The sequence below is a fragment of the Salvelinus namaycush genome, chromosome 2 (genome assembly GCF_016432855.1).
Source record: "Salvelinus namaycush isolate Seneca chromosome 2, SaNama_1.0, whole genome shotgun sequence".
In the NCBI taxonomy this organism is placed as follows: domain Eukaryota; kingdom Metazoa; phylum Chordata; class Actinopteri; order Salmoniformes; family Salmonidae; genus Salvelinus; species Salvelinus namaycush.
In genome coordinates, this window is record NC_052308.1 from 77,368,033 (window position 1) to 77,383,434 (window position 15,402).

Sequence of the window (15,402 nt, forward strand, 5' to 3'; positions counted from 1 at the left end):
AAAGATAAGCACTGAAGAAAACCCTTTGGATTGAGGCATATGGCAAGATCTACCCAACCGATGTTGTGGGTTTCATCTTGACATTAGTCTACTTTTGAGGTCTGAAAGTCTTTCATTTATGAGTGAAATGTCCCTTTAAAGCAGTGTTTCCCAATCCTGGTCCTGGGGACCCAAACGGGGACACATTTTTCCAATGTGCTAACATACCTGATTCAAATCAAATGTTTGATGGTGAGTTGATTAGCTGAATCAAATGTGTTCGGTGCTAGGACAAAATGTATCCACCCCCCCCACCCCCTTTTGGTATTGGGAAACACTGCTTTAAACAATACACTTTATTCAGTTGTTCAATGTTTCAGTGTCATCACCATGGGCACATTGGCACAAGGCTAACTGGCATAGATTATATTTCTAATAGTTCATTAGTAACGATTAATTAGTAACTCCGTTAAAAACAATATCCCTTTACTGTAGTCACATGATGCACCCCACCACCCCCTCCTCCCCTGAAAAACTAGTGGATATATTCTCTAGCTCAATGGTCAAATCTATCATATGCTGATTGGTAAGTGAGCGATGTCTTTTTCCGTAGTTTCAACTATAGCTTATTCATTCTGCATGAAAATTTCTTCACATTTTATTATTTGATTTTGCCACAATTGAAGTGAAGGGGGAATTCAGGAACTCTGGAAGTGGATAATTAGTTATTTGTAAACGCTTCTTCAATTATAAAACTAAAACTTGTTTGTTTCGCTCGTTAGCCTTTATCATGTTTTGACCCTGATGAAGACTATTAGGCCGAAAGACATTCGTTTTATGATTAAAGAAGCATTTGTCTGTCGGAAGTGCTCCCTTTGGCTATAATTGTACCAAACAATAGATATATTATTTTTTTATTCTTTATTTTTCAGTCGTGTGTCTGATCTGAAGAGAAGCTGAACAGAATGATGTCATCGGGTGTTCTGATGATGCTCCTGTTCTTTAAGCATGTTACTGCAGACAACTCAGGTAAAGGGTTGATTGGCTTATTCCCGTTTAGGTAACGGAATGAGAGCTTCACTCAGAATATTGTTGCTCCCCAGTGCAGGTTATGGGTGATGAAAGCTTTGTGTGCAAGAATAAAGCACTGGGGAGCGGCAAGCAATATTCTGTAGGCTTCCTTTATATATATATATATTCCTCTCCTTCCTTTACCTCAGTATTATTATTTATTAACTCAGCACGGTATTCCTCAAGTGTAAGATGTGCATTTTACCTTCTTTATTGCCATTTCAAGACATTGGCTTGAGTCCCAAATGGCTTCCTAATCCCTATATGATGCACCATTTTTGACCAGAGCCCTGGCACTATATAGGGAACAGGACGTCATATGTGATATTGTGTTATTGTGTTAAAGATCTGGACAATATTTAACCCCTCCTGATTTAAAAATGATGGAACTTAAAATGTTTTTTTGAGACTTCACCCCTTGTCTTGTAAACCGCAGTGTGTTTAGATTTATTTTAAAGATTCAGACTTTGCTCTTCAATAAATATGACAGGATGACAAAAATGTCATATTCTGAATCAGCTGACAGTAGAGAACAAGTTGTTTTTGTTGTTCTGTTCCATTTTCAAAAAGTGACTTTACATTGATTTCAATGGCTTGTTGTCCGTGTACTCACAGCTAAGGGACTGTCTTAAAAGTGCAAGTGATTAACTGAAAAACGTCTTTGCAACCACATGACTTAGACATCTCAAACCAACTGTAATAGGTTCAGGGACCTTTCCTCTCCAATCCACTGCAATTACTTGCTATTTTGGAAGCAATTGAAGTGTAAAGGGATACTTCAGGATTTTGGCAATGAAGCCGTTTCTTTTCTTCCCCAGATACAGATGAACTCATGGATATCCTTTTTATGTCTCTGCATGCAGTTAGAAGGAGGTTGCTAACTAGCATTAGCACAATGACTGGAAGTTTATGTTAACTGCTAACATGCTAGTAAATTAATGCAAGTCATTGTGCTAACGCTAGTTATCATTAGCTCTTGAAACTACCTCTAACTTCCTTCATACTGGATGCAGACATACAAATGGTATCCATTAGTTCATCTGAGTCTGGGGAAGTAGATAAAGGGCTTTGTGGCCAAAATCACAAAGTATCCCTTTGAAGGAAGTATTTTCACAAAGTCAAATATAGCTAAACAAAGTCAAATTGGTTTGATATCACTATGTCATGTGGTTGAGAAGTTGCAGTTTTAAGACGGTCCCTTAACCCTCAAAGTAGTGGAGGGCTACTGCCGCGTTCACGTGCAGGAAATTCAGACATTTCTGACTTGCTCACTGGTTGTACTTATACACATGCCGCGTTCAATGAATCAGCAAGTAGCAAACACGGCATAGATTTTGCCTCCAAAAAAGGATATATGACACCGAATTTCATAAACAATAGACTTGCTCCCTATCTTCAGATGATTTAGACATTTTTTGTAATTTCTATCATTCTGGCATGTTCCTTTGAAGGGGTATTGATGATTAAAGTCTGGATCATTAACATAAAGCTGATTATCACCCGGGTAGTTCAGGTCTTGAATGCTGATTGGCTGAAAACAGCATTCCAGCCGTATGTTAGGCAATATAGCATGGGTATAACGCAAAACTATTTGTTTACTGTTATATTTATGTTGGTAACCGGTTTATAATAGCAATAAGGCATCTCAAGAGTTTGTGGTGTACGGCCAATAAACCACTATTAAGGGCTGTATCCAGGAACTTCGCGTCACGTCAACAGCTCTTAGCCATGGGACATTCTTAGAAAATAGGGTTCCAAAAGGGTTCTTTGCAGAAGTTTAGGGTTCTACCAATAACCATTTTCATCCTATGAACCGTTCTTGAAAGAAAGGGTTCTTTGACGATTCTTTGGAAGTCCAGGTTTCCTTGGAATGCAATATCTGAATGAGCTGGCACAGGAAGAACTGTAAAGGAATAGGCTACTCAACGAGGTGCTTCAAAGGTAGGCTGCATATGCAAGAGTGAGGTGTGTACGACTGTGTGTGGGTCGTACATATCCAGCAGCACTTTGTTCTACACCATCTCCATAGCCCCCAATGCAATACACTGTAATAGACTGTACATGGGATACATATTGACTTGTAGAGAGAGAACTTGTCTACCTGTCTCAGCTAAAGTGGTGTGGGAATTACTCAGTAGGGTGTCTACGTACTAAATATGGTAAGTTTTGAACAGGGACTGTGTCGCACGACCTGATGCTTGGAGGGGGTATAGATAGCTATGGAGTGGGTAAAGAACAAAGTCCTGATGAATATGTACAACACAGTCCTCCTACAAAAGTGCATATATTTAGTACGTAGACACCCTACTGAGTAATTCCCACCCCACTTTAGCGGAGACAGGTAGACAAGTTCTCTCTCCCCAAGTCAATATGTATCCCATGTACAGTCTATTACAGTGTATTGCATTGGGGCTATGGAGAGGGTGGAGAACAAAGTATTTCATATTCAGTCTACTCTATTGCATTGCAGTGAATGGAGTGGGTGGAGTAAGCATTCACCAGCACTCTGTATTAAACCCATTGCCCAGCACAAGATACCAATTTTGTTTCGCAGACTCTAGTGATTTATTCCAATAAATTATATTTGTATTTTATTAAACGTGTATTTATTTAAATATAGCCTACTTTCAAAATACCAGTATTTGTGTAAACTTTCAAAATAAATGCGGGTGTAAATAATACAATATTACAAATATAATACTTCATATTATCCACACCTTTTTTCAAAGGTGGTTGCAATGCTGTGAAAACCAGTTGTACTGAACAAAACAAAAATGCACCGACATTGGATGCCAACCACCGAGAAACCCCACCAAAGAAGAAAGAGGTTGTTAGCTAGCTTGGGGACACCGGTACACAGTGTACTTCGCCCCCGCCTGCCGGGCACTGCTTTCCTGCAGTTCTGTTAACGTTACGGCGAGGGAAGTAGCTAGCTAGTGTAACCAACCAAACTCTTGAATGAAACTACTGGGTAGGGATTACCCCCACTTTGACGTTAAAATAACTACAGGAAAGCAGTGCTCGGCAGGCGGGGGCAAAGGACACTGTGTGCCAATGTCCTAGCTAGCAACCTCAATAGCAGTGGGCGCGACATGTAGTAAGTGACAAGTAATGGGCGCGACATGTAGTGGGTGCCGCATCTAGTAAACATGGTCTGCAAATAGACCCTTCTCAGCAAGAGGGCACTGACTTTGCTGAGGCAATTGATCATCTTTGGCTGATGGAGAGACATGGCGGAGTGACCTTTTAAGCGAATTAATAAAGTTGCTGGTGGCAATCAGCTTTGAAATTAGCATATTTTGCGTTATTGTTTGGATATTACAAACAAAGTACTAGGGTAGTTAATTTATGTTAGCTTCAGCCAGGACCTGCCACCCTAAGCAAGATAAATAAATTGCTACCCTCCTATACACTGCAAAACTAAAATAGTCCCAGTAAGCAAAACAATGTTGAAAAGACGCCTAAGTACTTATTTTACAGATGTTGAAGTTAGGTTCATTTTAGATTCTGAATGAAAGGTGAAAATACGTATTTCCCGGATGTTTAAAATACTTATTTTCCAGAAGTTAAAAATTCATATTTTCCAGACATTGAAAACAACGTTTTTTCTGGACGTTGAAATCAGGTACATTTTCGGTTCTGAATGAAAGTAGAAAATATGTATTTTCTGGAGGTTGAAAATATGTATTTTCTGGACGTTGAAGAAACGTATTTTCCGAAAATTTAAATCTTGTTCATTTTTGGTTCTTAATTAAAGTTGAAAATACGTCATTTATAGACGTTTATGTTTGGACCAAGGCCGGTCCATACCAGACCAAATCTGAACAAAACAGACGACCGGACCAAAAATCAATGTCATGGATGTGGAACTCAAGGCTGGTCCAGACAGAACCAAATAAAGACGTCCAAAAGACGTCAGCATCGGTCTGTGATTACTGGGCTGTAGTGTCAGCCAGAATGGAATTTTAGGAATGCCCATCCATATGGTAGGCCTACAGTTTGTAAAACAACCAGTTGCATTGAATTTATTAGTCCTGATTCCTGTGACTAATCAATTTGGCTATTTAATCTCTGAATATAAGCTGCCCAGTTATCCTGAGCCTACTTCCAATGAGAATTAATGTGTACACACCACCAAATGCAGAAGTATTTTATTTTTCGCTATGATCAGCTGGGTAGAAATGGACAGATACAAACTTGAAATCCCTGATCATGACAATTTAGTGACCACTACTTATCACAAGACGGCATCAGTGCTCACTTAAAAATACTATATACAGTTGAAGTCGGAAGTTTACATACACTTATGTTGGAGTCATTAAAACTCATTTTTCAACCACCCCACAAATTTCTTGTTAACAAACTACAGTTTTGGCAAGTCGGTTAGGACATCTACTTTGTGCATGACACAAGTCATTTTTCCAACAATTGTTTACAGACAGATTATTTCACTTATAATTCACTGTATTACAATTCCAGTGGGTCAGAAGTTTACATACACTAAATTGACTGTGCCTTTAAACAGCTTGGAAAATTCCAGGAAATTATGTCATGGCTTTAGAAGCTTCTGATAGGCTAATTGACATCATTTGAGTCAATTGGAGGTGTACCTGTGGATGTATTTCAAGGCCTACCTTCAAACTCAGTGCCTCTTTGCTTGACATCATGGGAAAATCAAAAGAAATCAGCCATGATCTCAGAAAAAAAATTGTAGACCTCCACAAGTCTGGTTCATCATTGGGATCAATTTCCAAACGCCTGAAGATACCACGTTCATCTGTAAAAACAATAGTACGCAAGTATAAACACCATGGGACCACGCAGCCGTCATACCGCTCAGGTAGGAGATGCGTTCTGTCTCCTAGAGATGAACGTACTTTGGTGAGAAAAGTGCAAATCATTCCCAGAACAACAGCAAAGGACCTTGTGAAGATGCTGGAGGAAACTGGTACAAAAGTATCTATATCCACAGTAAAATGAGTCCTATATCAACATAACCTGAAAGGCCGCTCAGCAAGGAAGAAGCCACTGCTCCAAAACAGCCATAAAAAAGCCAGACTACGGTTTGCAACTGCACATGGAGACAAAGATCGTACTTTTTGGAGAAATGTCCTCTGGTCTGATGAAACAAAAAAAGAACTGTTTGGTCATAATGACCATCGTTATGTTTGGAGGAAAAAGGGGGAGGCTTGCAAGCCGAAGAACACCATCCCAACCGTGAAGTACGGAGGTGGCAGCATCATGTTGTGGGGGTGCTTTGCTGCAGGAGGGAATGGTGCACTTCACAAAATAGATGGCATCATGAGGATGGAAAATTATGTGGATATATTGAAGAAACATCTCAAGACATCAGTCAGGAAGTTAAAGCTTGGTCGCAAATGGGTCTTCCAAATAAACAATGACCCCAAGCATACTTCCAAAGTTGTGGCAAAATGGCTTAAGGACAACAAAGTCAAGGTATTGGAGTGGCCATCACAAGCCCTGACCTCAATCCTATAGAACATTTGTGGGCAGAACTGAAAAAGTGTGTGCGAGCAAGGAGGCCTACAAACCTGACTCAGTTACACCAGCTCTGTCAGGAGCAATGGGCCAAAATTCACCCAACTTATTGTGGGAAGCTTGTGGAAGGCTACCTGAAACGTTTGACCCTGTCACGTTCTGACCTTTATTTTCCTTTGTTTTGTCTTTAGTTAGTATGGTCAGGGCGTGAGTTGGGGTGGGCAGTCTATGTTATGTGTTTCTATGTTTAGGTTTGTCATTTGGCCTGATATGGTTCTCAATCAGAGGCAGGTGTTTTGCATTGTCTCTGATTGGGAACCATATTTAGGTTGCCTGTTTTCACTGTTGGGTTGTGGGTGTTTGTTTCCTGTGTCTGTGTTCATGCCACACGGGACTGTTTCGGTTAGGTTACTTTGTTATTTTGTATTTTTTGTCATGTTCAGTGGATTATATTAAAACATGGACACTTACCACTCTGCGTCTTGGTCCGATCCCTGCTACACCTCCTCTTCAGACGAAGAGGAGGAAACCCGCCGTTACAGACCCAAGTTAAACAATTTAAAGGCAATGTATGTATGTAAACTTCTGAACCACTGGGAATGTGATGAAAGAAATAAAAGCTGAAATAAATCATTCTCTCTACTATTATTCTGACATTTCTGTCACGCCCTGACCTTAGAGAGCCGTTTTATTTCTCTATTTGGTTAGGTCAGGGTGTGATGTGGGGTGGGCATTCTATGTTTTCTGTTTCTATGTTTTTGCCGGGTATGGTTCTCAATCAAGGACAGCTGATTCTCGTTGTCTCTGATTGGGAATCATACTTAGGCAGCCTGTTTTGCCACCTTAGTGGTGGGTAGTTGTCTTTGTTAGTGGCCTGTATAGCCCTAGTAAGCTTCACATTGGTTTTTGTTGTTTCTTGTTTTGTTGGCGACATTTCTAATAAAGTAAAATGTACGCTCACCACGCTGCACCTTGGTCCGGTCATTTCCAAGATGACGTTCGTGACAATTTCACATTCTTAAAATAAAGTGGTGATCCTAACTGACCTAAGACAGGGAATTCTTTACTAAGATTAAATGTCAGGAATTGTGAAAAACGGAGTTTAAATGTATTTGGCTAAGGTGTATGTAAACTAATGACTTCAACTGTACCACTGGATGAGATAAATTCGTAATAGTTTTTTAGCAGAATTATGTGAGGTTTTATGTGTTGTTGTTCTTATGCACGATGTGAAGGGGTGTGCCTGGATACAGCCCTTAGCAGTGACATATTGGCCATATACCACAAACCCCTGATGTGCATTATTGCTATTATAAACTGGTTACCAATGTAATTAGAACAGTAAACAAGTAATTTTACATCATACTTGTGGTATATTAAAGCAATAAGGCACGAGGGGGTGTGGTATACGGCCAATATACCACGGCTAAGGGCTGTTCTTAGCCTGTGGTATATTGGCCATATAACACAAATCTTCAAGGTGCCTTATTGCTATTATATTCCACAGCTTTCAACCAATCAGCATCCAGGACCCAAACTACCCAGTTTATAACGGTCAACATATCACACCTCCTCGGGCCTTATTGATTAAATTGAATGTAGTGTCTTGTCATAAGCTTTATGGGGGAATTGTTTTCTCAGGTACGGTTGTTACCAGTTGTGAGGCGTGTCATGACCAAGCCACCTGCCTAGACTCACCTGTGGAACGTGAGAGGGGAGATGCTTTCCAAACCTGGTCCGTCACTTGCACCTGTCAAGATGGCTTCGTTGGCGACGGCATCACATGCTACGACCTTGAGTTCTGCGCTAAAGGCTCCTGCTGTCGTCAAGGTTACGGCTGGTCCTCGGAGCTGGGCTGTGTGGACGTTGACGAGTGTTCCCTCCCAGACCAACCCTGCAGCCCTCCTCAGGTCTGTGAGAACACCCCCGGATCCTTCAACTGCCTGGTGTCTCCTGAAGACGACCTCCACTCCAGTCCTGGTTCTGACTCCCGTTCAGTGCAGTTTCAGTGCGGGGGGAGACGGTGTCCAGTGGGAGAGGACTGTATCAGTGTTGGTGGAACATCCCTCTGTGCAGACCCCTGCCTGCACTACTCTGTACTGAATGACGACTGGCGTTCCACCACCAACTACGGTCCAGCTAACGGCTACCACTGTGACTCGTCTGTCAACTGGCAGGGCTGGTATCGCCTGTTCCTGGGGAACACCAGTGTTCAGATGCCAGAGAGGTGTGTGGAAAAGTACATGTGTGGGACGGAGATCCCCTTGTGGCTTCCATTAGCGCATCCCCAGCTGTTAGAAGGGGTGGTTCAGAGGAGCGTCTGTGGACACTATTACTATGACTGCTGCTACAGGAGGCAAAATCCCATCCATGTCAAAGCCTGCTATGGAAACTACTATGTCTACAAGTTGGTCCCTACAACAACATGCAACATGGCCTACTGTGCAGGTATATTGCTATCGTAAAGGGATTATCCCTGATTCTTAGAGACACAAAGAATGTTCAAACAACTAGACATAACAAAGCCATTTAACACTACCTCTGTCTCTTCCAGATGTCAACACCACGGTGTGTTCTACATGTGGAGTGTTTGATGCCTGTGTGAGCGACAATGAGACCAACTGGAGATGTGAGAGGAAAGGTGAGTGTATAAACTGCATTGTCACATCTGTATTTTTTTCAAACACTATGAAACGCAGAGATTTAGGGGTGAAATGATGCATCTTTAAGATGCGTATCTTTTAACCAATAAGGTCAGAGGAGGCGTGGTATATTGGCCATATATCACTAACCCCCAAGGTGCCTTACTGCTATTATAAACTGATTACCAACGGAATTAGAACAGTAAAAATACATGTTTTCTCATACCCGTGGTATATGGTCTCAGATACCACGGCTTTCAGCCAATCAACATTCAGGGTCCCAGCCCTGAATGATGATTGGTTGATAAGGCAGCTTGGGGGTTTGTGGTATATGGCCAATATACCACGGCTGAGGGATGTATGCAGGCATTCCGTGTTGCGTGGTGTATAAGAAGCCACACAGGGATCTCAGTCTCACACATGTACCTGTTCACACACCTTATTGCTTAAATAACCTTCTGAGTTGTTTACTTAGCTCCAGAGCTGGTGTGTGGGCGGAGCCTCCTGAAGGTGGGCCTTCCAAATGTTTACCTGGAGGCTGCTGGTCTGGATGCTTCCTCTGCTCACCTGGCCGACCATCGCTGCTCCTCCCACGAGGATCGTAACGGCACGGTGTGGTACCAGGTGGAGCGCAGGGAGGGACGCTGTGGGAACACTCTGGAGGTGAGAAATATTTTCACTTTATGTTCAAGAAGGTTCTGTATTGCTGTCCCATCCCCAATATTTTCCCTGGAGAAGTTTTATGAATTATTACTAAACATACACTTTAGTTGGTTTGCATCTTACTTTTTTAATTTATAATATTTATTTATTTCACCTTTATTTAACCAGGTAGGCTAGTTGAGAACAAGTTCTGATTTACAACTGAGCTACACGGGATGCAATGGTGCCTTTCGGACAGTTCAGATTGTTGGTGGAGGAACCTCTGCTTGTTTTTTCAATTGTGTTTTTGTATTGTTGTGTTTTCTATGCTCCTGCCTTGATTTAAGTATGTGTGTCTCTAACATTTAATGTGTAGTAGCTGCTGGTCTTGTCATGAGACCTTGGTCTCAATAGGACTCCCTGCTTAAAATAAAGGTTAAGTAAATAAACAGGGCTGAAGACGAATATGACATTAGTGTTAACGGTGGTTAATTGTCAAACACATCACTGTGATTTCACGGTAGTCTACACATCACTGTGATTTCACGGTAGTCTACACATCACTGTGATTTCACAGCAGTCTACACATCACTGTGATTTCACAGCAGTCTACACATCACTGTGATTTCACGGTAGTCTACACATCACTGTGATTTCACAGTAGTCTACACATCACTGTGATTTCACAGTAGTCTACACATCACTGTGATTTCACGGTAGTCTACACATCACTGTGATTTCACGGTAGTCTACACATCACTGTGATTTCACGGCAGTCTACACATCACTGTGATTTCACGGCAGTCTACACATCACTGTGATTTCACGGTAGTCTACACATCACTGTGATTTCACAGTAGTCTACACATCACTGTGATTTCACAGTAGTCTACACATCACTGTGATTTCACGGTAGTCTACACATCACTGTGATTTCACGGTAGTCTACACATCACTGTGATTTCACGGCAGTCTACACATCACTGTGATTTCACGGTAGTCTACACATCACTGTGATTTCACGGCAGTCTACACATCACTGTGATTTCACGGTAGTCTACACATCACTGTGATTTCACGGTAGTCTACACATCACTGTGATTTCACGGCAGTCTACACTTCACTGTGATTTCACGGTAGTCTACCCATCACTGTGATTTCACGGCAGTCTACACATCACTGTGATTTCACGGCAGTCTACACATCACTGTGATTTCACGGCAGTCTACACATCACTGTGATTTCACAGCAGTCTACACATCACTGTGATTTCACGGCAGTCTACACATCACTGTGATTTCACGGTAGTCTACACATCACTGTGATTTCACGGCAGTCTACACATCACTGTGATTTCACGGTAGTCTACACATCACTGTGATTTCACGGCAGTCTACACATCACTGTGATTTCACGGCAGTCTACACATCACTGTGATTTCACGGCAGTCTACACATCACTGTGATTTCACGGTAGTCTACACATCACTGTGATTTCACGGTAGTCTACACATCACTGTGATTTCACGGTAGTCTACACATCACTGTGATTTCACGGCAGTCTACACATCACTGTGATTTCATGGTAGTCTACACATCACTAATGCAAGCAGGCCTAATAAATGCATGAATATGACATATTTCTTAACCCCCCCCCCCCTTTTCCCAGACAAACGCCACCCATGCTGTCTTCTCCAACAGCTTATTAGTTTATCCAGTAGATGGGAGGAACGACTCCCAACCCTTCGGCTTTCCCTTCTCCTGTGTCTATCCTCTGGAGACAGAGAGCAGCCTGGATGTGGCCATCAGACCTCTCCCACTGTGAGAAAATATGCAGAAAGTCCATTCTGTTTATTCTGTTGTCTTTGTGCAGACTACACTATTAGAAAAAATGTGCCATCTAGAACCTAAATGGATTCTTCTGCTGTCCCCATAGGAGAACCCTTTGAAGAACCCCTTTTGGTTCCAGGCAGAAAACTTTTGGTTCCAGATATAATTATTTTGAGTTCCATGTAGAACCCTCTCCACAGAGGGTTCTACCTAGAACCAAAACAGGTTCAACCTGGAACCAAAAAGGGTTCTCCTATGAGGACAGCCAAAGAACCCTTTGGAACTGTTTTTTCTAACAGTGTCATCATTATGAACATTCAACTGTTATTTTAATGTTCATAAAGTTTGATTTGATTTGTAGCTTCACCTCTTTGTACCTTTGTACCTCTTCACAGAACGGATCATAAAGTTGTCAGAGTCGGTGCCAAGGCCAAGGCCTCCATGTCTCTGTACCGCGACACCAACTACACACAGCCTTACCCAGCTGGTCAGCCAGTCACCCTGATTGCGGGTTCCTCCCTGCACGTGGGCGTGTCCGTAGAGGAGTCCGAGGCAGAACGTTTTGTTGTTGTTCTGGAAGACTGCTACACCACGGAATCACCCAGCCCTGATAATCTCCCACAGACCTACATGATTCAGGACAGGTCCATGACTCTGTTCAGCTGTTTGCATGTCTATGTGTGTTTGTTTTGTGTGTGAAGTATGGTATGTTTGTTGCTGTGTACGGTCTGTGTAGCCGTGCATGTCTATGTGTGTGTGTGTGTGTGTGTGTGTGTGTGTGTGTGTGTGTGTGTGTGTGTGTGTGTGTGTGTGTGTGTGTGTGTGTGTGTGTGTGTGTGAAGTATGGTATGTTTGTTGCTGTGTACGGTCTGTGTAGCCGTGCATGTCTATGTGTGTGTGTGTGTGTGTGTGTGTGTGTGTGTGTGTGTGTGTGTGTGTGTGTGTGTGTGTGTGTGTGTGTGTGTGTGTGTGTGTGTGTGTGTGTGTGTGTGTGTGTGTGTGTGTGTGTGTGTGTGTGTGTGTGTGTGTGTGTGTGTGAAGTATGGTATGTTTGTTGCTGTGTACGGTCTGTGTAGCCGTGCATGTCTTGAACCCTTTGCTGTTTCTTGGCTCTTCTCCCAGGTGTCCTACAAATCGTACCCAGGTGACCGTGGAGGAAAGTGGCTCGTCCCTCAGGGCTTCGTTCTCTGCTCTACTGCAGGGGGACTACCGTTACATCTTCCTGCACTGCAGCCTCAGCCTGTGTGACCAGAGGAGCTCCTCCTGCACTCCAGTGAGTCCTGATGTTCTTCTCAGACTCATTAACTCTCTACTTGGCCTTTCAGGTTTCTTTGTGTTTGGTCAGTCTGACTCAGTGTTTGGTCTCTCTGACTTAGTGGTTGGTCTCTCTGACTTAGTGTTTGGTCTCTCTGACTTAGTGGTTGGTCTCTCTGACTTAGTGTTTGGTCTCTCTGACTTAGTGGTTGGTCTCTCTGACTTAGTGTTTGGTCTCTCTGACTCAGTGTTTGGTCTCTCTGACTTAGTGTTTGGTCTCTCTGGCTTAGTGTTTGGTCTCTCTGACTTAGTGGTTGGTCTCTCTGACTTAGTGTTTGGTCTCTCTGACTTAGTGGTTGGTCTCTCTGACTTAGTGGTTGGTCTCTCTGACTTAGTGGTTGGTCTCTCTGACTTAGTGGTTGGTCTCTGACTTAGTGGTTGGTCTCTCTGACTTAGTGGTTGGTCTCTCTGACTTAGTGTTTGGTCTCTCTGGCTTAGTGTTTGGTCTCTCTGGCTTAGTGTTTGGTCTCTCTGACTTAGTGGTTGGTCTCTCTGACTTAGTGTTTGGTCTCTCTGACTTAGTGGTTGGTCTCTCTGGCTTAGTGTTTGGTCTCTCTGACTTAGTGGTTGATCTCTCTGGCTTAGTGCTTGGTCTCTCTGACTTAGTGGTTGGTCTCTCTGACTATTTGGCCTCTCTGACTTAGTGATTGGTCTCTCTGGCTTAGTGTTTGGTCTCTCTGACTTAGTGGTTGGTCTCTCTGACTGTTTGGTCTCTCTGACTTAGTGTTTGGTCTCTCTGACTTAGTGGTTGGTCTCTCTGACTTGGTGTTTGGTCTCTCTGACTTAGTGTTTGGTCTCTCTGACTTAGTGGTTGGTCTCTCTGAGTTAGTGGTTGGTCTCTCTGACTGTTTGGTTTCTCTCTCTACAGGTGTGTTCCAGGAGGAGATCCCGCTCTGTGTCCAAGTCCATCCGCCTCAAACCCCTCACCATCGGGCCAATCACCTGTAAATATTTTACTTTAGTAATGACTTACATAGTTTATGAGCTAATATATTGTATAGGCTTTGGACCTAAATGTAGAATAGTCGGGAAATTAACAAATATTTGTGGCCGATATTCTGGTCAGGAGCACTCGGCCGTCGTTCTGGTGTGTTTCCTCTCTAACAGTCTGATTCTCTTTGGCCCCCAGGGGCCCAGAGTCTGGAGTGAGCCTTGGGACCCCCAGCATATGAAGGATTGCAGGGGCCCAGAGTCTGGAGTGAGCCTTGGGACCCCCAGCATATGAAGGATGGGGTCCCTCCTGCACTACTCCCCTGATCTCCATCCCAACCTACAGCCCAGTGTAACTTTCAAGGGCACAGATATACTAGTTTTGATTCTAAGTAATGAATTGATGCACTACAGTGTGATTTCATTGTACTGCGTATGTTGTATACACATAGACTTGCATTGTTTTAGGACTGATCATTTCCCCAAACCTGAGTTCTGTGTGTGTATGCTGTGATTTGATGATGTCAATAAATAACTCTGTATGATGATGCTCATTGTCTAATGATTGTCTATTTAACAGGTTGTAAACATAGAAATAAACATGTCTATATTTATTGTAAGGCAGGTTAATTAAACACATATTTACAAAAGGCAGAACAACGGAGGACTAATTGACCATAGAGGATTTTAGGAAAACTGGCTAAACTTGTTAAAGACAAGTGACATTCATGATGTGTATTTAGTTAATGTCCTGAACACTTCCTAGGTTGTTTTACCAAAGCAGGAAGACTGATTGGTGTATTGAAATAGTGCTGTTTAAGTTCCACTGTAGAAGAACACAATGAAAGACTTCAGAATGACCATGACAGTCTGAGTAGTAGTTTATGATGCTCCTTTCTTATGGCTCCATTGTTACTGTTGGTTGAGGACCTTCCATGTCTCTCCATTGTTACTGTTGGTTGAGGACCTTCCACTTCTCTCCATTGTTACTGTTGGTTGAGGACCTTCCACCTCTCTCCATTGTTACTGTTGGTTGAGTACCTTCCACTTCTCTCCATTGTTACTGTTGGTTGAGGACCTTCCACTTCTCTTCATTGTTACTGTTGGTTGAGGACCTTCTACCTCTCTCCATTGTTACTGTTGGTTAAGGACCTTCCACCTCTCTCCATTGTTACTGTTGGTTGAGGACCTTCCTCCTCTCTCCATTGTTACTGTTGGTTGAGGACCTTCCACTTCTCTCCATTGTTACTGTTGGTTGAGGACCTTCCACCTCTCTCCATTGTTACTGTTGGTTGAGGACCTTCCACCTCTCTCCATTGTTACTGTTGGTTGAGGACCTTCCACTTCTCTCCATTGTTACTGTTGGTTGAGGACCTTCCACTTCTCTCCATTGTTACTGTTGGTTGAGGACCTTCCACCTCTCTCCATTGTTACTGTTGGTTGAGGACCTTCCTCCTCTCTCCATTGTTACTGTTGGTTGAGGACCTTCCTCCTCT

General features: G+C 42.7%; 1 protein-coding gene across 1 annotated transcript; it reads left to right on the plus strand.

Annotated features, from left to right (window-relative positions):
- The first annotated feature begins 911 nt into the window (after positions 1–911).
- Positions 912–14,456, plus strand: LOC120018543 (uromodulin-like). Its single transcript, XM_038961766.1, has 9 exons — positions 912–1,008; positions 8,191–8,997; positions 9,104–9,190; positions 9,667–9,854; positions 11,502–11,653; positions 12,058–12,306; positions 12,785–12,935; positions 13,845–13,920; positions 14,106–14,456. The coding sequence occupies exons 1-9, from the start codon at positions 945–947 to the stop codon at positions 14,123–14,125; spliced, it is 1,794 nt and encodes a 597-aa protein (XP_038817694.1). The 5' UTR covers positions 912–944; the 3' UTR covers positions 14,126–14,456.
- Positions 14,457–15,402: the final 946 nt, after the last annotated feature.